Here is a 24306-nt window from a genome sequence, read left to right as displayed (position 1 = left end):
CACACAACTTCGTGTGACAAGAGTGTTTTTTCTTTCATTATTATCTCGCAACTTTGATGACCGATTGAGCTCAAATTTTCACAGGTTAGTTATTTTATGCATATGTTGAAATACACCAACTGTGAAGGCTAGTCTTTCACAATTACCAATAGTGTCCTCTGTCTTTAACACCGGTGTGTGTTACTCAGTACGTTCCCGAGTTCTTTGACCACTAAAAAACTCGGTGGGTTTCGGTGGTATCCTACCAACTAGACCACCGATATTGCCCGATAGCTATAAAGGATGTGATATTATTAAATTCGGGCAAATTTCTTCAAGATACTTTTGAAATAATGATATCGATTCTCATTTCCACTTTCTTCCAAAATCATGGCTACCCACAAGGGCCGAATTAACTTTAAATGTTGAACCATACCACAATAAACCTACTGAATGGCAATACAAACACGTTTCCTAGGACCTTCAAAAACATGAGTCAAGTGAAAACAGTTACACAGCAGCCAGCCCAAGATACATTCAGTAATAATACAGTAAACAAACAAAAACAGTAATCCTTCACCACGACTCTGCGATTAGTGTGAACTCACTGATTGCACCAATGACCTATAACGAGTTTGTCTCTGACCTCAACGGAGCGAATTGCTTTACGGTTGATAGAGAAGATCCGGAAACACTTACAAGACTAAGTTGCAGAATTACGTCCGTTTGACATTACTATTGGTTCCGTTTCCCGCCCTGTAAAGAATCAAAATAGCCCCAGTCAAATATGACATTTTGGAGTTTGTTAAAGATCAAGGTTTGGGCTATGTATAGGTGGTCCTGGTCCAATTATTTGCGTATACAAAATGGAAACGTGCATTCGGCTCGGGCCTTTATTACACGGCAACGACCCTGCCTGTTTTAAACGGTCGTTGTAAAGAACTCGTCGCTACCCTTTTATTCCCTTATAAATGCTTTGCTGTTTCAATACATCTTATAGAAATATGATACGTACGAGAAGTTACATTTCAACTACCTACAAACACGATACCCACTGTTTGGCATTCCACTACATTTTATATGGCAGCTAACAAGTCCTTTGACTTTCAAGTATGTAAACTGAGTAATTCTTTTTAAAGTAATTTTGTTCAACACAAGACTGTCATCAACAAAATTGTTTCGAAGAAGGTCTGGTAAACATATCCAAAATCCGTTATGCCTTCGGGCAAAGTTTCACAAAATGTTCACCATCATCAGATTTGTATGGGTGACTCTATTTAGCTGGTACTATTCGTCATAATGTGCTGAGAACACCGCAATTCTTCCGAGGGTACCACTATCTACCAATTAGGACCCTGGTAACCTCGACTCGACTCATCCACACAGCCGGGGTACTTCTCCCTTGCTCAGAATTCGGCACAATTTATTTGACCTCTCAAGAGATTCAGAACATTAAGGAAGCAAACCAGTTTTTACCATGGGTTCAATTCCTCTAAGAAACACTCTATGCCAATCAAAACGTTATGTGCATGAGCAATTTCCTGACGTTGAGCCAACTCACTTTGCTTTACGCAGAAAAAAATGCTTATGTGATAGGAGCAGTAGTTTATACACTTACTGATGGGAACTTTCTGGTATAAAAGCAAGAGCATCTTCGCTCTGCTAATTCATAATACTTAAACAGCTCCAAATGCAGTTGTAGTCGTACATGTAGTTTAAACTGATAACATAGAATATGAGACTTTTGGGACGCTTGGTGGCAGCAGACTTACCAGGTAAAATCCATTGTTCTCGGTAATGTGCGTAGGATCAGAACTACGTAAACAATGGAAATTTACCTGGAAAGTCTGCTGCCACCTATTGTTCCAAAGTCTCCCATTAGCTTTTTCAAACTGCTTACCAACCAAAATGACCTACACAATCCCACAACAAATATTGGGCTGACGTTTCGACCTAGCAGAGTCTTTCTCGAAGGCTTAAAACTGATTTTGCTAATAAAACAGAAATAACTGTGTATCATTATAGTAACTACGGCATTGACCTCTTTACACGTATGCACCCCTCATTAAAGGCAGTGGACACTATTGGTTATTGTCACAGACTAGCCTTCACAGTTGGTGTATCTCAACATATGCATAAAATAACAAGATTTGAGCTTAATCGGTCATCGAACTTGCGAGATAATAATGAAAGAAAAAAACACCCTTGTCACACGAAGTTGTGTACATTTAGATGGTTGATTTTTCTCGAAAACTATGGCACTTCAGAGGGAGCCGTTTCTCACCATGTTTTATACCATCAACCTCTCCCCATTACTCGTCCCCAAGAAAGGTTTTATGCTAATAATTTTTTTGAGCAATTACCAATAGTGTCCACTGCCTTTAAGCCCCCTATCGACCTGACTTTACCCTTCCGTTGAGACACATCTACTATAATCGAGATTGATATATGTACCTTGAAGTTCTAAGACCCTGGACATTTTAGAGATGCAATGCACGTGGATCCAACTATACCCAGAGGACTCTTGTATAATTGTAACACCCTTGAGGTTTTCCAGGTCATGGGCTCCAGAGACCACACAAAGCAAGACGTCAAAACAGTGGTACCGTATACAGGAAAAGAAACATAATTTTTTGAAAGGTCGTTTGTTGTAAATTCCATGCCTATACTTCTGTTCGTAATATCTTTTCAAGTCGAGGATGTAATAGTGTGAAGACCACCTTGCACTACAAAAACGGGGATGCTAAAGCAATAAAAATAAAAACAACCCCATATATTTCACACTTTTTTTCCTTTAAAACACACACTTTCCTGTGCGGGAAAGAACGGACACTCGGGGGATGGTAACCATGGGTTTTCTCGCCTAACCCCACACCCTATCAATAAATTCAAATTGCTATTTCCCGGGATTTTGCTGGGGCTGCTAATTTAAGTGTGAAAACAACCCCCAAATAGCACATGAATCTTCCTTGGGAAATGGTCCAGTGTGTGAAAGGCTTGTAGATTGAATCAACAATATTTCAAGAAGGAGCACCATAGCAAGAGCCCGCCTCGGAGAACTTAAATTATTATAATCAATCTGCAAGGATCTGATAAAACTTCATAAGCCAGTGTTCCTCAGCAAGTCTCAAATTAACTAACATGTGAACGGACTTCGTTTTATTACCCTTGCAACTTTTTGAATTGTTTTTGATAACTCGTTGCATGAATCATAGAGCAAAGAACTTGGCAGCACCTCTGTGGTGTTTTGGTCGTTCAGCAGCCAAAACATGCACCCCGCTGCCCACAAAGCACCTCCATGGATTGACGGAGGACAATTATATCAGTTCTGATGTGGTCACTGATCTTGGGCTCGAAGGTATCCCCGAGCCTCACCCGAATTCTCCAGCGAATCCCCCCACGTCATCACCGAGGGTTGTTTGCTTGTGATGTGCACAGTGCTGCCGCCAGCAGGCAGCATGGTGATAATCAGTAAGGCGGGTTCACATCAACGATGTCCAGACAGCGGCCTCCAGACACGGAAACGTAATTCACAGTGACCCCTGATATTTGTGTTTGGGTTGGTGAGGTGGATGAGTGGCTTGCCATGGGATGACGTAGGTGGTGTTTGCCCGTGGTAGGGGCAGGGTGTGGCTGGTAAATTAGTAGGGAGGGGTCAGCAGGAAGATTAGTTTGTTGCAATCACTTGTGAGTGTAGGGGTGTGATGGTTGCAGGGACAGTTTCAGAGTTTCAGGGACAGGACCCGCACAAAGTTGTAGATGATCTGCCCCCGATTTCACGAAGCGCTGCGACGCGTCGCAAGGGGGAGTTGCGACCGGTTACACGTCGTAAGTTGCGAACTCGTCGCAGCCGAGTAGTGTCTTATAGGTCTGCGAAGCATCGCAAACCCTACGATGCGTCGCAACTTGCGATGAGTTTCGTGAAATCGGGGGCTGGTTTGTTTGCCGGTGTCGCATGCAAAAACGTCCTCTATGCAATACTATCTGGAGGACAGTATTGCATATGCAACAATGTTCGCCGGACGGTTTTGCATATGCAATCGTGTCCGCCCGGACGCTGCTGCATAATGCAATTGTGACCGTCCGGACACATTTGCACATGCAGTTGTGTCCGCCCTCGTGCAAAACCGTCCTTGCAGCAAATTACACGCCCTTGGTCGACGGAACACGTTCGCCATTTGTTTACAAGCTAAGTGCATGTCATGAATGATAATGGGAAATGTTCGGCCGTTGGTATTCGCCGCAATCACAAAATACGTGTATATTCATGCTGTATTACGTAAGGTCAGTGCATGCACGCTCGCTTACGCACGCACATACATATGTACACCAATACGCATAGCTTCGGACACGATTGCATATCCAAAAGTGTCCGGAACGGACAGCATTGCATGGCGGACACAATTGTATCTGACACCGGCGTTTGCTTGCTTTTGGTTTGTGACCATGACAGTGGTGGGGTGTGGGGATGAAGGTCTCGAAACGTATGACCAAGTTTTACTTTGTGATGCTGGGATTGGGAAGGGACGAGGTTGTTATAAGCGGAACCTGTCATTATATCAAGTCAATATCTTCACATCAGTTAACAGATGACGAGGGTCGGACCAAAAGTTTTAATTCGACAGAGGCCAGCATCACTACTCTAGTGATTTTGTTTTCGGACATCGTGTCATGCCTCACCAATACGCGGTAGTCGGTGTGCACGTCAGAATGTGGTTGGGTTGTATTTTATTCAAACTGATTGGGAGAGATGCGGAAACACTGTGTGCAAAGTAATGATATGTTGAAAGAGACATATTATGTCAGGGTTTCAATGAGAGGTCATTCACAAGTTTAAACAAGTGTATCAAATAGACCTCATGCACATGACGTCATTTCAGTAGGGCGCCCTCACCTAGGGGTCAAAAGGAGGTTGATCATTGGTCAATACTGTGCGCCGCGCGTACAAATCTGTGCGTCTCGAATGTTCCGTCACCGTTTTCCCTCTAAGATGACGGCTGGATGACGTCAATGCATATACATATTGTACCAACGGTCGATTTGGTTGGTTAAACTGGACTAACCGTATGTGAATGCAACATTTTGGGTTGAGGGAAATGTGTAGACATTGCCGACAATTCATCACATGATCTAAGCATAGAGCAACGACCAATGACCAGTCCTTGCCCTTTGTTCTAAGAAAGAAACAGCATGTATCTGTCAACAATTATGTTTAGATGACAAGATTAAGTTCCCCCTGAGCCCGCGACATGTCATGGTCGATACACAAAGCCAATGTTGGCCCTTCATCACTAGGCTTACAAAGGCATTAGTGAATTATCATTAGCCTTGATATGATGTCATAAACAAGAACTTACAAATAAGTTTAATTTGTTGAAGTGTTGATGTAAGTTTTTGCGTGGGTTTATATGTCTGTGTCTTGTTTTATTTTAAGTTTTGTATGTGGTTGAATGGTGTGGTTGTTACTTCGTATCACGTTGACATTAATATCGAGCCGCAGACTTGGCGGTTAATGAAAACAACTTCCTGACTACCCTTTTTATAAAGTGTCCGCAACCAAAATTTAGAACACGTGAATCTTGTGAGCTAACCTATAGATAGACATACTTGTAAAACAGTACACTCTACATTGTAATCAAAAGTCACTTGTTCCGTTTAAAAGGGTCTTCGTTACGTCACACGGGGTACTTTACAGGTAACCAGCCCCAGGCAATCTCCGAGATAAAAAGTCATGAACTATCAACTTCCACATCATTTTCCTGTGGGTCGTCAGTGTTTCAAAAATTACTCATGTGCTACCCTTTAGTACCAAGTGGCCATGTAGCATGCACTGCAGGTGGTTGCTTTCAAGTTTGTTGTCAGTACAGGTTGCCTTCTATGACAAGGCCCAATCTGAAGTTGATCCTACCAAATAGTGTAGTCAATTACCAACTCTTAATTTAAAAAAAAAAAAAAAAAAAAAAAGTAAAACAATGTAGATCAAAACATTATTCAACACTACTCTAACTTAATATAAAAGAAAGTGGCGAATTACTTGAGGGAGCAAAGCACATAATTATGGTTTGAGATCAAGGGGTTTAACCAACCCGACTAAAGCTGTATTTGACATTATTTGGAGTGTGACCTCACCCCAGGTCGTTAATACCCATTTAAAGAAATCTGGACAGCTAAAAGCTATCTCAAGGATCATAAATATCACAAAAAGGTGTCAAACAATATTATTGGGCATATGGAGGGTTGGAGATGGGTGATAGGGTGACCCTCGTCAGTTGAGGACCACACTTCTGTTATTCTGTGGAAGGGTGGTTTATTTTTGTCGTCCATGAATGAATCATGCAGATGTGAATGGGATCAGGTGTTATTAAAACCATTGAGCTATAAGCGGATAGATCCATCATACTGAAGCTCAAAAAGGGTGATCTGTCTACAGCAAATCTGGTCAAGGAGCTCATTTCCTTGAATGGTGCAAGGAGATTACACCGAAGGGAGGTGGTGACCTCTGTCGGTCAAAGAGAACCATTTTTCATGGTCGTCGTCAATCATATGTACTTTGAAAAGTTTACTTAAGTCAAAGTACGAATCAAAGGGGTCCAATCCCTTGGCAGGCCTGTGTGCCTTGTGCGAGGGGGCATCAATGCATTTTCTCCTCAGCGGAGGGCACCCTATTAAGACATTTTGAACTTCTACTGGAGTACCAAATGCAATGAAAAGGGGGCATGGAGGCAGTCACGTTAGTTGCCTCCGTGGAGTATCAGACATCCACATAGAGGAATATGCACTTTGAAGATTCTTTTGACCCAGTGTAGAGGAGGCCTTGTGAACTCTTCAAGACTCCTGATGGTCAAAATAATTCAAGTACCCTGGGCATCACAGTGAATTAAGATGGTCACTCTCAATGGTGACTCACACAGAGCACGCACAGAGGATCTATCGCAGATGAAGCTTTAAATTTAGACCGTACGAGGCGCTTGGTAAACATTCTTGAACCATGAAGAGGGACAGGAAGACCGAGTCCAGGGTAGCACTATTGTATGACCTTGGGATATCCCAAAGAATCAAGGGGTGGTACGCAAATGATGACCGAGATAATTTCTCCAAGCTGAATTGAAAACCGTGTGGTGAAAGACGGCAACAAGGTCTGCACTCGTACCATTAGCTTGGATGAAAGAAGTTAGGGGTATACTTGAGAAAGATACCCAAGGTTTTACAGATAGGCTACCCAATATTACTGAAGAGCTTAGGAAGTTCATTGTTAAGACATTCACAAACTATTGTCTTTGATAACAGATACCCATCTTGGTCCATCGAGCAAACAAGATCAACTTGGCTTTTTAAATATTAATGATACCACGTATACCTACTATCTCGAATCCCCAGGGACGTGAAAAGATAACAACACAGGTACCCTGCTTCCATCCTAGTCAAAGACACGTGCGTTCTTAACCTTGACCTCGAGCTGACATCTAACCCAATTTCTCAAATCTTGCCGTTGACTTGTTCGATTGTTATACACACCCCATAGCCAAGTTCAACCAGGTTGATGGTTTATCCACGTTGAACACAAGAAGGCACTGCATTACCCCGCTCATAATTCAATAGTTAACTTATTGAAAAATATTTAAGGAACTATTAGTAATGACTCAAAATAATTGTGTGCAACAAGGGTGTTTTTCTTGCATTATATTCTCTTGTAACTTTGATGGCCAATTGAGCGCCCCCCCCCCCCCCTCCATTTACCCCCTGATTTCAATGTATCTTGATATACATCACCATGGATCCACCCAACCAAGAACAAGGATGTTATCCTAACTAGGGGAGTCAAATGGCATGTGGGGTTTACACAGTTACTTCATCAGCTTATGTTATTGTTAACAGAACCTATATATAATACGGCTTAAAGGCACTGGACACCTTTGGTAATAGTTAAGGACCCATTCTCACTTCGTGTATCCCAAAACATGCACTTTTAGTGGAAATTTTGACTCAATTGGTCATTGAGCTTGCAAACGAACAGTGAAAGAAAGAAAACACCCTGTTTACACGTTTTTTGGCCTGGTCTTATAACAAATATTAGTAGTGAAAAAGCTGACGGACCAGTGAACGAAAAGCTATATCTTCTCACGCTTGGCCAGTCACTGATAGGAGAGAGTTCGGAGCAACACTCAGTTCAAAGTAGGAAGGGAGCCCTTTAATAGACTCTAGGCAATATCGCTGGCCATTTTATTCCAACCAGAAAGACCTGGAAAGTTGCATTGACCTCACGTTCAGACCTTTTTATGATTCTCCTTAATGTCAAGATGACAGACACGAGATGACATTTATAGATATTGTGTCTGTCAATTAACCTTCAATAAAATGTGTGTCCTTCGGAATGTGATCCCATTAAGACGGGTTAATAATCGAGATGGATTTACAGAAACTCACAACTCCATCTTCAAAATATAATAAAGCAGTACCACCAGGAAGACATGAAAAACCGAACCTGAAGTATTTTAGGCGCCACTACTCAAGGTCAGCTTCAATTTGTGCTGTAAAGCGCACCTTTAATACAGATATGAACGAGAGTCATTCATTTCCGCAGAGTGCAATCAGCGGAGCGATCTCTGCCCGGGAGCCAACAGGCTGAAAGCCCGGGGGAGAACCTGTCAATTTCCCGGTCGGTGGGTTCACTTCGTTCGTACACCCTTATAGTTTTAAATGGTACGACTATGAAGTGATGTGGTCATGACTTTGCAATCTGCCGTTTATATACATGTATGTTTACATTAAGAAAAGCCACCCAGGATTTCACTTCTAGAGCTACGTTTAGAATGCATAGGGAGTGACTGACAAGTTAGTGAACTCATCAGCTGTGAAGTATTTTTCAAGACGCCATGACGATAATAAGATTATATTTTAGTAGGGTCAGTCTACTCCCCATCGCAAATCAATAGATGATGTTACTTTGTTTTTGTACTGACCCAGAACACGAAGACAATCTTAACTTCTGGTGGGATTGTTGAAGACTGCTGCCATAAGATAATGGAGTTGCACTCTCATTTGTATGTATTTTCTGTTTGGAAAAAAAGTTTTATGTAATCATGATTAGTGGGAGATCATTTGACCATAGACCTTGTGCACATGACGTCATTTCAGTAGGGCGCCCTCACCTAGAGGTCAAAAGGAGGTTGTTCATTGGCCAATCCTGTGCGCCGCGCGTACAAATCTGCTTACGGTCTATTGTAAGATTACATAAGAAAGGATGTGTTTTGGGATAGAAAAATATGGGATTCTGGTTGCAAGTCTTATGTTTGAATTCTGCTTCGAGGTCTTCGTTTGATCGAAAAGCTAAAATTTTTTAAGCTTAGACGAAGAGGTGACGGACGTTAATTAATCCCCACATGATATGCTGTGCACTCTATCTGCCAGTCGGTGTCAGATTGCCACATGCTTGCATGACATTTACAGGTTCACTGCTAAACTTGACTCAATTAAACTATATACTAAGCTTGAGGCACACTGTGTGCGGTATCCAAGGAAGTAGCAGTGTAAGATGCAAAGTATGAGCAGTTTCCCCTTCCCCATCTCTAAGGGTCTCCACCCTGAGTTGTCATGACATAGACCATGGAGGAACCATGGCTAACTCATCGATTGAATGATTGATAAGCCTGGGAACAGCTGATTTCCTCCGATGGGGTAGATTAATGCGTTGTGTTAGAGCAGAGCGTCGAGGTACTACCGAAAGGTGACCCAAATAAAGTATAGAACATTCCTTGTTGTTACTGCTTGTTAAAACAGCTCAAACGAACCACAAACTAAATATAATCAAATACATTTAGTAGACGAGCTCGTGCTTTGCTTAGTATTCGTGCACACAGATGAATGGCAGGTTTGACGAAAGCTTTTGTGACCCGGCGTTTTAGAGCTTTTCCAATAAAACAACAAAAATGTGCAGAACAATAACGATGATCAATGATTATCAGGGCGCCTAAAGTATAGCCTACCCTAATAAAACATTACCCAACGTTGACGCAGTCAGTGTGACCACATAGGACCTACAATATGCACACTAATATAAAGTCCTTATATTATAGGTTTATCAACCCAAAAATCTGTGATTTACACTTAACATTCATTTTTAGGGCCTCCAAAGATATGGCACATTGATTCGGTCAGTATTTAGTTGTATGTGCACACACTTAAAGAGCATTGGCTGCAGCCCCCCTCACAACTTTACGATACGTCAATATACAACGCCCTCTTGTGTTGATAAGGTAGTTAATGCAGTGAAGGTCACGTGTTATTCTTGGAACTAGGAAAAGTTAGAAGTATCCTATTGCAGCACACCTTGTCACAATGATGTCAATGTTCAGCCAGTTAAATGAGGTGCGAACAGTTTAACATATAAGTAGTAATATTGCAACATACTAAATTGATAAGGAAAAAATAACGAAATTTTTGAAATGTGAGATAGACAGCACGGAAGAAAACATGTTTTTCAAGGGCAGTGTATTTTAGCAATTCATGAATACATACGGGACTAATAAGACGAGAGAGAGAGAGAGAGATTCCTGAGAGGATGATGCTCGTCTCTCCTCATCCTGAGCTTCCTTGTCCTTGAACTTAATCCAAACCACAAGACATTAAAGTCATGATACAGCATTGGTTGGTATCCAATAGAGATCGTGTTGGCTATATTGCTTTGGGGTTCGTTCACCTCGACGTCTGTGGATCCCGGTTCGAATCCCCTTCCGACGAAACCTCGCACGTGGCTTTGGTTTTAGGTCCCTATACATTGTCTCAAACTGCACTGCTTGTTACTGATTTGATACAAGGTTACATGTAAAGGTCATGATTATGAGCGCCGAAAGGGAATACATTAATTTTGTTGCCTTTTTTTCTCGAAAAAATAAACTGAACTTTCTGTGCCACAGGTATTGTCTTTACGCCTTTTGGTTTCCTGGGTACATTAACTGTTGTTAATTCCTTGGTTGCAACACAACAATAATTTAAAATTCAACTAAAATAAATAGAAACCACTTTGAAATTGTGACATATTAAGGTCTACCAAGCGTCACCTGAATGGTGTTTGGGCTGAATTGTTCACATCTTTTAGAAATATTGTGAAATGGTACTGAAAAAGTTAGAGCACCGGGTGTGATGCAATAATAGTTTCACAGGTATATTTGATTGGTACAAAAATGTGCTGAAAAGTTTAACTCTGATTTCACACAATAAATTATGGAAATCTCCCGTTTCTGTTTCGTTGTCGATCAAACTGAGTTAAAGGGATAAAAGGATCAACCTGTACATGGGATGGAACATTAATTCGTCATCATTTAATTAATGTGTTTCCCCCTTTTGCCCACAGGAGGAGCAATTGGTGTGACTTCATCGCAACAAGACAGGTGACTTGTAACATTCGTAATGGAACCGAGATGTACGTACAGCGCACAACGCCTAACTGGTGTAACTACCAACTGCGAACACTCTACGGGTCATTTGGAAGAAAAGACTGTGACAAGTCTACTTATAGGTGAGTTAAGACGACCTTCAGAACACTGAACAGTTCATCTGTTCGTTCTTCTTGTAGTGTTTCGTGTTGTTTTAACGTTGATGAAATAATATTAAAATGCCAGGACACGGCAAAGCAGGATTACACAGAAGTGAATGCTTGTGTGTTGAGTGACATATAAAGTTTTAATAAAAGTAATGAAAATAAGTATGATGAAAAATCTAGCTCGAAATTTCATGCAATAAATGATTGAAATTTACCTTTCCCGTTTCAAAGTTAAATAAATCAGAGCTAGAAAAAAAAATCAAGCTTCGGTTTGTGGATTAGGTTATATAAATTATAATATAATCATACCGCTGTATCGCCATCTCCCGATCTCATTACCCCTCCAAAATCATGTTGTAGCCATACCCCCAAACAATAATTCAAACTGCGGGCAACGGTGTGGTACCAAACCAGCAGCCGATTTCACGAAACTTTACGCAACTGCGTAAGTCCACTTGCGCAACGTTTATGGCGTAGGTTGCGTCATAAACTTTGCGCAAGTGGACTTACGCAGTTGCGTAAAGTTTCGTGAAATCGGGGGCAGGCCTGTACATCATGCTTCGTAGTTGAAAGGGCGAGGCACTAAGGTATCACCTCCATGGTTAAGCCCTTTATGAGGAAATTGTAAATTTCTACTGGAGTTTAAGGGGCACCAAGGCAACGACCAAAGGGCATGGAGGCAATCGCCCTCGTTGCCTCCGTGAAGCATCAGGCCTGCCAAATGAATTCCGTCACTCTGCAAACATAACGCTATAACACAATAGGACATAAATTTTCCGTTAAATTATGGGTTGTTTAATCTTCTTACTGCCTCGTTGATTTATCCAAATTGTTTTACCATTCCACAACTGAAATAGGTCAATTTGAGTTCATTTTGTTGCCTCTCAACCAATCACGAGGAGGGTCTTGGCAGACGATACTATTCTTGACCCAATCATATGAAGTGTTGCTAAAAGGGTCAGTTCCAATGATTGATCTGTTAAGCAGATGAACACTTTCTAGTTTTTATAAAAACTTGCCGTTGCAGATTTTGTTTGAGACAGTCAACAATTTCATTGTGCAAAATGAGGCGAGCCACAGATGGTAATCTCCCAAATAAATTACCCTGTTAAATGGGGCCAATTTCATAGAGCTGCTTAAGCAACAAATTTGCTTAAGCACGAAAATAGCTTGCTTATTTTACACATGTTACTGGCCAACATTTCATGCCATATACATTGCTTTTGACTGGTATTTAGCTGTTGTTTACTAAGCGTAACAATTGAGTTGAGTCTTGGCCGGTACTCTGATTTTACTAAGCAAGGATATTTCTTCTTAAGCAAATATTTTTTCTTAAGCAGCTCTATGAAATTGGGCCCTGGTCAGTGGGTTCTCGTCAGTTCTTTGACGTTCCCTGGATGCTTGATGTATGATTGTGTTGATTATTCTCTAAATTCAAAAGTTTTGGTACTTTTTGTAGGGCACAAAACACAAACGTCCACAGATTTACATATAACTTTAACACGGTTTAAAGATAACGATGGCATAAAGCTTCCATTAAAAATATTTCTTGCTGAGGTGCTGTAGTTTTTGAGAAATGAGTGAAACAATTTCACAAAAGTAATTGTCGTCTCAGTGAGACAGCCGTTTTTTAGCATGTTTACTCCTGAAAACATTGCTCTGTGGTTGTCATTTTGTTTCTTAAAAAAATTGACAAGTAATGCAGCTGAAACTTCTACATGTTGCATACGTCTTTAACCACGTGTTATGGCCAAAAACTTGATATACAAAAGGTATCAAAACCCTTTAAGTTGTCACTTCGAAAATAGAAGCCAATAAAATATCTTGCGAATGTGTTTTATGGAGCACCTGTGATTTCTTCGACAGCACAATACAACTAAAGGTCAACGTTTTCTTTGTTATAATTTATGTCACAATAAGTAGTTTGATCTCACTATAAGCAAGGCCGATAGATAATACAACTCCTTTTGATAAAAATGTCCGGTCGTTACACTTTGACTTCCTTGCAAGTTTGAAGGACGTTGAATTTAATTTCACACAGAATGGGTTCGGAGCTACTTTTTGTATTTGAACCACGACACAAATTATTTATAATGCTGACACTTGTTGTACTACAAGAATCGCTTTATTGCAAAGAAAATTGAGTGATGACGTCTGCAAAAGGCTGATTTTCTTTTTTCCGCTTAAAGTCACCTGGAAGTGGTATTTTGATATTATGTTTAAACACGAATGTTTTTTAACAGTATCTTCCTTTCATGAGTTGCGAGGGGTTTGAGTTAATTTTGTTGGAAAATAGTTGTGATTGGGACAAATTGTACTTATTGTATACTCCCATTCCTTTGGAAATGAAGACTCCTTGAAGACCCTTAGAGCGATTGACAATTATTTGGGATGGTATCCATCACATTCAAAGTCTATCGCCGTGAAAGAGTAATTCCTATTCAAACAGTGATGCCATTATGTCCCCCGTTGGTTTCAGCCTTCTCTATGGTCTTACAGGAATGTAAAGATGTTAAGGGAAAATTATTCGAGTGACATTTCACATAGCAGTTATTTCCTTTTATCAAGGGATGTCACATCCAACTGTGTGGGTTAGTGATTGACGGACGAAACCGTGATTCGATAACACTAAAAAGTCGTGCTGATGTTTTAACATCTTAAAGTGGATTGCAGACAGATAATTTTTTGTGTAGTTCCTATACAGTGCATTATCAGCTGTAATTGGCACCAAACAAGTGTCTCAGTTCGCTCGTTATTTTTTTTCTTCTTCTTTTTGCAATAGGTAAGTACGATATGGCCGTATCCGTTGGCATCTACAGCTACGGCTACGGCTGTTCCTAAGGGTGTTGCCAAGGACGTCCTATTACATCAACGCATATTAACGCGGAAATCTAGCCAAAGCCATAGTCACATGTATAGTTTGAATTGGGAGACCCTATTATTCACAACTTGTAAGAGTTTACAGGGTGATCGGCACGACCTCAGCCACCCATTCCAGAACAACGGGGAAAGCCCCCTTTTCTGATTCGATAAGTGTACTGGATTTTTTTTACGTACTACACATAACCTACACATAACCTACAGCTTTAGGTACCATCCGAAGGACAAATAAATTGTGACCATGTAGTCTCTTTCTCAAGGTCGAAGTTGACTTGGTTTGAGAATTGAACCCATACACATACAACACAACAATTCAAGTCCGGTGCTCTAAACCACTTGGCCACGACAATCGTGTTTCTTATAAAGATACACAGAAAATGCCACAGGCGAGGCTCCGACAAAACATATTATGAGCTTCCTCCATGGTTTGAGAAGGGGGAGGGGCAGCAGACGCAGTTAATTGGTCAAACCATGGAGGTGGTCAAACTGAGTTATAACATAAATTAACATCACACCCTGATAATTGTTAGGGTCAGTTTGGTTCACCTGTATTGTATACACGTTCGATTCTAAATTCGTTATCTAATTTTGACTATTTGTTTTTCTCCCGCGGTGAAGGAAATTGTTCCCACGCCGAGTTGAAAGGGTTAATAAATATTAACAGGTAAGGCACTTTGCCTACAACGAAACCAAGAGGGGTGCATGCAGTCCACCAAAAAATATTTTAAAACTGACAGGGTTGTTTAAGGCTGAGAGCTTTGTCGTCACCTTCCTCTTGGTCCTTTTTTAACAAGACTGACACTCGGGGAAAATAAAAAATTGACAAGAATCTGGAAACGTGCCACGATAAACAAAAGTCAACGAGGTGACAATTCACAAGTTCTCTATAATGTAAATAAGACTTCCGCAGTCTGTTGATTGAGACGTCAAAATGTAGTCTCTCTCCAGTCGCGAGACTTTGAGATAACCAAGCTGGCTGGATGGCTATCTCTCTGGTCTCCATTTACAGCTGGCTCTTATGACAGGACAACAAACAATGAAATAGCACTGCCAAGTGATTTCTTTACTAAGTCACGTTTGCAAGGCATAGCAGAATACATCAGTGACCATGCCCTATATGATGGCGCCATGGAGGTAGAAGCAGACCTCATGGGCAGAGGGTTTCCGCAATAAGTTCCCCAAGAAGTACATCAAGAAACACACTTTTTCCCAGACGCAAATTTAAAATCTCTCATCTCTTTTGCACAGAAGTTTCCACACAAAGTCATCTTGACAATTCATGACATTATGATAAGCACACAACGAAAACACAATGACATGGGTATACCAAGAGCCACTTCGAGCACAAACAATTGAATAAGTGGTCAGTTTCATAGAGCTGCTTTAGACATTGCTTAACATTTCACTGTTGAGCAAAAACGAGCAGGATAAAATTGTTCATGTATAAATAGTTTCGTTTGCTATTGTGCTAAGCGTAATTATTGTGTTGTTCATAGCTACTTTTGAAATTGTGCACTGTAGTATGACCCTGTCCTAATTAATAAGCGACCTTATAGACGCTGGCTGCAACAACGGCATGATTTTTGGCATAATATTGCAAAATTACGTATAAAAAGCTCGGGTGGGCGGGCGGTGAGATCGATATGGTTTTTTTGTGCGATAGAGGGCGCTATTTTGATTTACCGATAGTAAACGTGTTCGAATAAAAATACTGACCAAATTCACCTGACATTATCACAATAATTATTTCTCTCGCCATGTTGGGAGTCAATATAAACACCATTGTCATGACATTCACAGCCCAAGAGATTGGAAAAATATGGATAGCCAAAATGCAAAACAACAACAAATGGCCACAGGCCACAGTTTGTAACAATGTCACACAACTATTCAAACAAATAGTGTTGATTTTGTTTGGAAACAATTAAAGCAATCAATCATGGGAGTCGCCCATGTTTGGGAGATATTTAATTTTATAAATTACAAATTAATTGTTTAAAAATGTTGAATTATGTCAGAACACCTGTTTCACACGATTGGATGTTTTGCTTACATTCGGTGCTGAGTGTATTGGAGTGTGGCACAGTCATGGCGTGCACGGAGACAAAATGTGTAATATCAGCGGTGAAATAAAGGCGGTTGTTGTTTTTCGAAAATGCTTGCCAATTTAGAGGCCTAATTATGATAAATTATTTGAATGTTTTTTTTTTTAGGATAATGTTTCGACCTCGCTATTACATTGGAATTCGTACCGTGGAAACAACTGAACGAAGGTGTTGTCCAGGATTCAACGGACCCAACTGCGATAGAGGTAAGGGCTTGCCGATTTACCAGACTATTATTTAACTGTTTTTAAGCTTTAATGTGATCATTTCAATGTTTTTTTTTAATATCCCCTAAATTTCAATGTTTTCATTTAAATTACACGCAGACAACAATGTTTTTTTTTTTTGTTTTTTTTTAGAAAGTAAATTGCATAACAACCGTTTTTAATTTGATTTAGCGTGCTCCCTTAGAATAAACCAAATTTGCACCACGTTGTGGCCACCCTAAAATTTTACACTACAGTTCCATGCCGTTCTGATTTTTACATTTTTCTTTTCTACAAACGAAAAACCACCAGTTGTGAATGTACCAATATTCTACAATAAACAGACTTCACCCACATGTAGTTTCTATCAAACAGTGAGTAAGCTGTAGTTCTCGAAAATAAACCCAACACTGTCACAATTGTAATTTCATGAGTGTGTAACAACAATTTCTCATCACTCTTTTTCCATTCGCGATAATGCTTTCAGATTTAATACACCTTTTTCCTGGCCTATTTTATGCAATTTGGTACAATACACTGCAACAGTGTTCTGAAACTAATGTGGTAATAGTACCTTTATTTTCGTTGTTGTACAAACCCATGGCAATTCATTTGAAATAACTTAACAATGCACTCACCACTTCGCTGCTTTTCTTTTAACATCGGCACTTGACTTCCCTGCCTTTACACGTCGTTGCCACAAACATGACAAGTATTTCCACAGAGTAAAAAGCACAAATTGTATTATCAAACACCATGTTTTGAAGCTTCAGTTCGCATTCCTTGACGAGCTGAAAGAATTGGTGACCTCTAACAGTTACACATGCAATGTTCTCGAGTAAACGGTGACTTCATACGCAGATATGCTGCTATATTATTCCATCATAGTTGAAGACCCTTGAACATTATTCCAGCAAAACAAAATGGCGTGATGTGTTTTCAGTACATGGACTACTATTACTATACAACTGCACACATTGTCGCTATTCACTACACACTATAATTATTATGTGCACCTTTTATCATGCGTTGTTATCGTGTTTGTTTGCACCTGTTGACGCACTTTTGACCAATCACAGACGGGCTCGCACAATAGCCTAATTATGTATTCAGATTCATTGGAATGGCTGTTGACATTCCAGAGCATTCAACCTCGGATCTTTTTGTGTGGATTAATTGAATAGCTTGCACATTCTTGTCTCAAAGGAATATTGCAGATTTTTTTGTAAGAAAAGAACTGGTCTTGGATCACAGATTTACATACAACTGTTAACATGGTGTAATGATATAGGACATCCCTTGAAATATTTCTGTCTGAAATGTCATTTGATGGGAAATAAATAAAACTCTGGGCGTTTTATTCATTTTATTGTTTTAATCGGTGGCATGCAAAACAAAATGTGTAATCGGTGGGTTTTTCACTATTTTTTTGTGACCCCGATGGCCGTTCGATCTCAAACGTCTTCATGTATATTATGGTGGGTTACATAAAGTGCTTACACTACCAGCAACTGTTTTGCTTTCAAAAACTAATTCTGTATAACTTCCCTGTAACTTTAAATAAGGTTATTAACAAAAATTTATTAAGCGTAGATATTTCAATTATTCTACCAAGGTACAAACAACAAGCACATGTACAATGACCAAACTCAAATGTTTCGCTCTTTCTCAAAATAGTGATAACGGAAGTCAAACTTTTCTGGCATTAATTTTTGCTGCTGCTCTTGCTTTTCGGGTTATCTTCCTGTCATGTTCCTAATTAATTCTTCTCTTTTCTCCTTTTAACCCCTAAACCATTTTCAAAAAACCCTCTCACAGTGTGCTTCAATTGTTCCCAAATAGAAGATCTACGGCATAAAGTGGACCTTTTGGTGAGTAATTTTTAATGGTTTTTTTTTGTTTAGTCACGTCTTGTTTGTTCACTTGATTGGTTGATTTGTTTTTCATTTTTGGATAATATAAACTCTTTACATTTGCTCTCTGTCACTGTCTTAAATTGCAAAGTGGTCAATATCCAGTGTTACACAATCATTATCAAACAAAATTTCCCTCACTCAAATAACCGTGTTTCATCGAGCACTCATAAATACCTGTTCTTTATGAAAATAATAAACCTTTGGTAAAATAAAATATAAAAAAGGAAACCAATTATGTTTTTATGTCAAAAATCAATTTTTTGAGTTTAAACCTCTTTACTTTGATAAACAAAATCTGATAAATGTTTGTACGGTGTTGTGTAGTTTTGATATTGAGTTTCAACTTTTCAAAGTAAAACTCTATAATCTGTCTTTTGGGGTTTGTTCATAATATTACTATGTCTTAAATGTATTGGTTGTCTTTGCCCCTAGATATCAGGCTCATATTCACCACAGATGGACTCCGTTGTGAATCACATTCCGGCCAGTGCACCCCAGCCCGGAATCCCCTCGGTCCACACAGTGACCGGTCCAGCAGGCCCTGCCGGACCCCGTGGACCTACTGGAGCCAGAGGTCTGGTGGGTCATCCTGGGCTGCCTGGACCCATGGGACCGAGCGGTCTACCCGGTCAGGATGGGGCACGAGGGGCTGATGGACGGACGGGGGATGTTGGTCCTCGTGGACCCATGGGACCCGCGGGACCTCCTGGTCCGGCTGCACCAGGTAAAGAATGGGAACCGAAATAGACGGAACGTCAGCTGTTATGTATTAGATTTGACTCAGCATGTAAGCTGTGAACATCTTTTTACAAAAGATCCACAAAAGCCTGGTGGACTTTCTGCAGACACAATTTCAAATCAGCTCATAAGAAAACATAAATTTAATATTTTATGGCAATTGCACTGTCTGATTTTATCAACTTGGTAGATATGAATAAAACGGCACGCGAAGTCATTCAGCTGTTATTTGTTAGAGTCTTGAATTTGTGTGTGAATTATGGCACAAACTGTACAGTCACTATGACTGGTGTAGTATCTTGCCCGACTTAAATGCTATGGAATGAACGAGGCCACTGTTTTTAACACAAAACAATTAGCATGGTCTATACATTTAATTCCAATATCTCAACTGTTCACTGAACCGCAAAAGGTCACAAAATTTGAATGAGATTTTCTAACATTGTTCATTTTGCAAGTGTTTTATATTGTCTCTAATTAAGACAAATACACGAATTAACTAATTAAGACAAATACACGAATTAACTAATTAAAAGTTTCTCCATTTTCTAATTAGGCATACCAGGTTCGCCGGGACCACCAGGACCAATGGGATCCAACGGAAATGCGCATGGTCTTAATGTATCGGTAAGTATAATACATTGAGGACAAATTACTGTGCGAGGAACTATTATGGTTATAAACCATCAAGGATTAAAACCATTCATGCTAGAAAGAGGTTGAGATATTATTCATGTTGGGGGGGGGGGTCAACCCTCTTACAGAATTATTTTTTTAAACAAACCTTACATTGTATTGTACTGTATTTGCATTTCCTCATGGTGTTGTCATTTCTTTCTCCAGGCTGTTGAGCTTGAAGCTCTTTTATTGGAGATCGCTCATCTAAGGGACAGAGTCTCCATCTTAGAACACATCATTATCATACAGAAAGGTGAGATATGAGCCTCCATTCCCCCCCCCCCCCCCGCAAGAAGCTGGGAAATCATTATCAACGGGGTGAGGATTTCAAGTGGAAGTGGGTCTGCAGAAACAAAATTAGGGTTCAGGCAATTGTGTGCATGTAGATAGTTCCTGACTGACGCCATCTTGGTTTTGAGCTGCTATACGCAGCCAAAGTTGTTAACTTGCAAAAATTATAAATGTAATAAGAGACTTCGAAACGCTAGGTGACAGCAGACTTATGAGGTATTACTTGAATTTTGTGACATATTATTTTGTCTCGTGTAAAATTCTCTGAATGTTTAAAGTGTCGTTTCTGCATGGTATCAGACTTGGGCAAAAAGACTATAAGATGTAGATCTTATTTGTTTTAACTTTATGGAAAGAAATTGTGTGATAAGACTTCAGCAATAACCATTTGATGGGAATAAACTTCAGTTAATTCCAATGTTATCGTCTCTCCACCTACCAGGAGGAATCCCAAACAACGAGGCTTCCATCAACCCTCTCTTCCCAATCAACCCCAGTACAGATGGCTTCTTGGAGGTCCCAAACTCACCCACCGCAATCCCTCAAGTCGACAAACCAGGCATCCTCATTCTTCCCTCTCAAATAGGAGGAACAGTCGAGCCGGATTCCGCATCAGGGAACGGCGATCAACAGGATTTGAGTATATTTTCCGGATTGGATGAGGGCATGAGTATACACGCCTCAGATGTTCTTGCCCTCTCTCAGGAAAAGGAGAGTGTAATAAGGACCGGCGAGGAAAACCCACCAAATGTCCCATGAAAAAAAAAACTAGGGGAAAAAGACAATAAACAATCCAGCTTACTACTGTGTACTATTATTGTGAATGCTGCAGACATGAATTTGCAGAATGATTGAATTGAACAATAAGAGAATCACAAATAGATCGTGTCTGGTTGATATCATTTTATAAAGTTCAAGCCTAAAACTTTGTCTCAAGATAGAGTTTAAGACAATCAGATATGTTTGCCATGAAAGAAGATATTCTGCCATTCTTTGAAGTTATAGCTGGACTACTATTATTCAGTATTACATTGCATGTTTTATTTCTTTGAAGCGACCAATGCAATGGCAAACATATTTCTTGCACCATAATTAAAATACTTTATGGATGGATAGTAAATAAACTATTCAAGTAGAAATCTAAAGTTATAGAAGTATAGATACCAAAAGGATTTCTTTCTGGTTAGTTGGTGAAAACAAAATAAATCACAGGCGTTGTTTTTGACTTAAATTAAAGCAGTATTATGCAAAATATTTTATTTATATAAAAACAAAACTTTTCTTTTGCTTTTAAGAATGCCTGGATTTTCAACCAACTTTAGGAATAAAGAAATTGAAGGAAAAATTTCAGAAGTTTGATTAAAACTAAACATCGTTAATCATTTGGCTATAACTACCTCACAAGAAACAGCCGTCAATTTTTGTATGAAAAACGCACATCACTTTTTCTCTCATTACAGTCTGGTATCTTTTATGGTTGAAGGGTTTGACCAAATAAATTAAATGACAATTATTTGCTGTGCCATCAAGGAACAAGACGATAAATAAACTCAAGTTTGGAATGTTCTTCAATGTATGCTAAAACTTAATACTAACTCTAATTCTGCTCTTTAAGACTTTTGACAGTTAAAGGCAGTGGACACTATGGTAATTACTCAAAATAATTATTAGCGTAAAACCTTTCTTGGTGACGAGTAATGGGGAGAGGTTGATGGTATCAAACATTGTGAGAAACGGCTCCCTCTGAAGTGCCATATAGTTTTCGAGAAAGAAGTAATTTTCCACGAATTTGATTTTGAGACCTCAGATTTAGAACTTGAGGTCTCGAAATCAACCATCTAAACGCACACAACTTCGTGTGACAAGGGTGTTTTTTTTTCTTTCATTATTATCTCGCAAGTTCGATGACCGATTGAGCTCAAATTTTCACAGGTTTGTTATTTTATGCATTTGTTGAGATACACCAACTGTGAAGGCTAGTCTCTGACAATTACCAATAGTGTCCGCTGCCTTTAAATGGTAAAGTTCTTTTTCTATAGTGTTTAAAACCAAATGCTTCATTATGGTATGCTGTTTAACACAATACTTGCCTCAAGCAAAACAGTTATTTGGTGTTACTATGCTTTCCCCTGTTCCCAAGTCTTTTATAGAAATATTTATTTGTTTCTTCACTCCAAAGAAATTTGCTGTCCATTACTGGTTTGACTATTTATAGCATGAGAATGTAAAGGTATAATGTAAATACATTCCGGGTGACGTCATTCTTTTTGGGAAAAGTTTGAGCAACGTGGATTATAATTTTTTTTTAAAGGAGTTCAGGCTTGAATGATAAAAATAAATCAAATGGATATCAGGATTTGCTTTTCTGACGTAAAGCTTCTTGAATCTACCTTGTACCTTGTAGGCTTCCACTGCAATGAATGTATCTAGGCTGGTACCAAAGTCATCATCCATCCACTGCATGGTACCTACTTGTACCATGTAACTTGTACCTTAGCAAGGACATTATCTAGGCTGGTACCAAAGTCATCGTCAATCAACTGCAGGGTACCTATACTTGAACCTTGTACCTTAGCAAGGACTTTGTCTAGGCTGGTACCAAAGTCATCATCCATCCACTGCATGGTACCTACTTGTACCTGTAACTTGTACCTTAGCAAGGACATTATCTAGGCTGGTACCAAAGTCATCGTCAATCAACTGCAGGGTACCTATACTTGAACCTTGTACCTTATCAAGGACTTTATCTAGGCTGGTACCGAAGTCATCATCCATCCACTGCATGGTACCTACTTGTACCTTGTACGTCGTTCCACAGCAAGGACTTTCTCTGGGCTGGAACCAAAGGCATCACCCATACTGCAGGGTACCTACGCGTCCTTGTAACCTGTACCTTGTACCTTGTACCGTGTAGGCCCACCTTGTACGTCTAGGCTGGTACCAAAGTCATCATCTACTCACTGTATGGCACCTACTAGTACCTTTGTACCTTGTTCCATAGGAAGGACTTGGCTCTAGGCTGGTACCAAAAATCATCATCCATCCACATGCATTGTTCCTAGTTGTACCTTATACGTTGTACATACCATAGAAAAGGACTTTCTCTAGGCTGGTACCAAAGTCATCCATCCATCCACTGCAGGGTATATCTTCCATCTTCTGTTAACCCCCTCTGTCTCCAGCATTTTAAAGTTAATTTCTAATTCATTTAATAACATGTTAATTGTCACTGTCGTACTCTGTATGTATGGATCTTTTGTTGTTTCACTTGTTGTTATTTATTATTACTATTTTATTTTTATTTTTTACATCTTTTTACTTACTCGTTATTTTTAGGCCTATATTATGTAAATATATTTTTCTTGTACTTTTCTTGTAATATTTCGGGACTGAATTTAATATTCTTTGCAAAAGTACATGCTGCAGTTTTGTTCTTTAATTCTTCTTAACAAACATATTTCTAGCATTTTGCTCGATCTCTTTCCGTCATAAGAGACAAATAAAACAATGAATGCAGTCGATATTTAAAGGCATTGGACGCTATAGTTAATTACTCAAATTAATTGTTGGCATAAAAACTTACTTTTTGAGAGCTGTTGATAGTATAAAACATTTTGGGAACTGGCTCCCTCTGAAGTAACGTAGTTTTTAAGAAAGAGGTAGATTCTCACTCAAACTTTAAAAGGCTTCATCAGGCCTGAAGCCTTTTATTATGCATCTGAAAGCACACAAACCTCTGCAACTTGGATTTTTTTCTTCCATTATTTTCTTGGAACTTTGATGACCAATTGAGCCCAAATTTTCACAGGTTTGTCATTGTATGCGTTTGTTGGGAAACACCAAGTGAGAAGCTGACCAAAGGTGGCCAGTGCCTTTATAAGGACGATCTGCATATCTGAAAGCGTTTTCCTCTGGTCTCTGATAAAAATGGGCTATCATCTGGACGTTTTTTTTTTTTTTTTTTTTTGGGGGGG

At 39.6% G+C, this 24306-nt stretch overlaps 1 protein-coding gene across 1 annotated transcript in view; it reads left to right on the top strand.

Annotated features, from left to right (window-relative positions):
- The window catches only part of LOC139938001 (uncharacterized), a 59372-nt gene extending 35079 nt beyond the window's left edge, over positions 1–24293 (top strand). The window contains exons 2-8 of the mRNA XM_071933334.1: positions 11330–11494; positions 16612–16709; positions 18528–18580; positions 19058–19349; positions 19920–19990; positions 20207–20294; positions 20775–24293. Of these exons, the coding sequence (XP_071789435.1) occupies positions 11330–11494; positions 16612–16709; positions 18528–18580; positions 19058–19349; positions 19920–19990; positions 20207–20294; positions 20775–21091 (1084 nt within the window). The 3' untranslated portion in view covers positions 21092–24293. The remainder of the gene's footprint in view (positions 1–11329; positions 11495–16611; positions 16710–18527; positions 18581–19057; positions 19350–19919; positions 19991–20206; positions 20295–20774) is intronic.
- Positions 24294–24306: the final 13 nt, after the last annotated feature.

Source organism: Asterias amurensis, chromosome 6, assembly GCF_032118995.1.
Source record: "Asterias amurensis chromosome 6, ASM3211899v1".
Lineage (NCBI taxonomy): Eukaryota > Metazoa > Echinodermata > Asteroidea > Forcipulatida > Asteriidae > Asterias > Asterias amurensis.
This window is presented reverse-complemented; position numbering and strand designations above follow the sequence as displayed.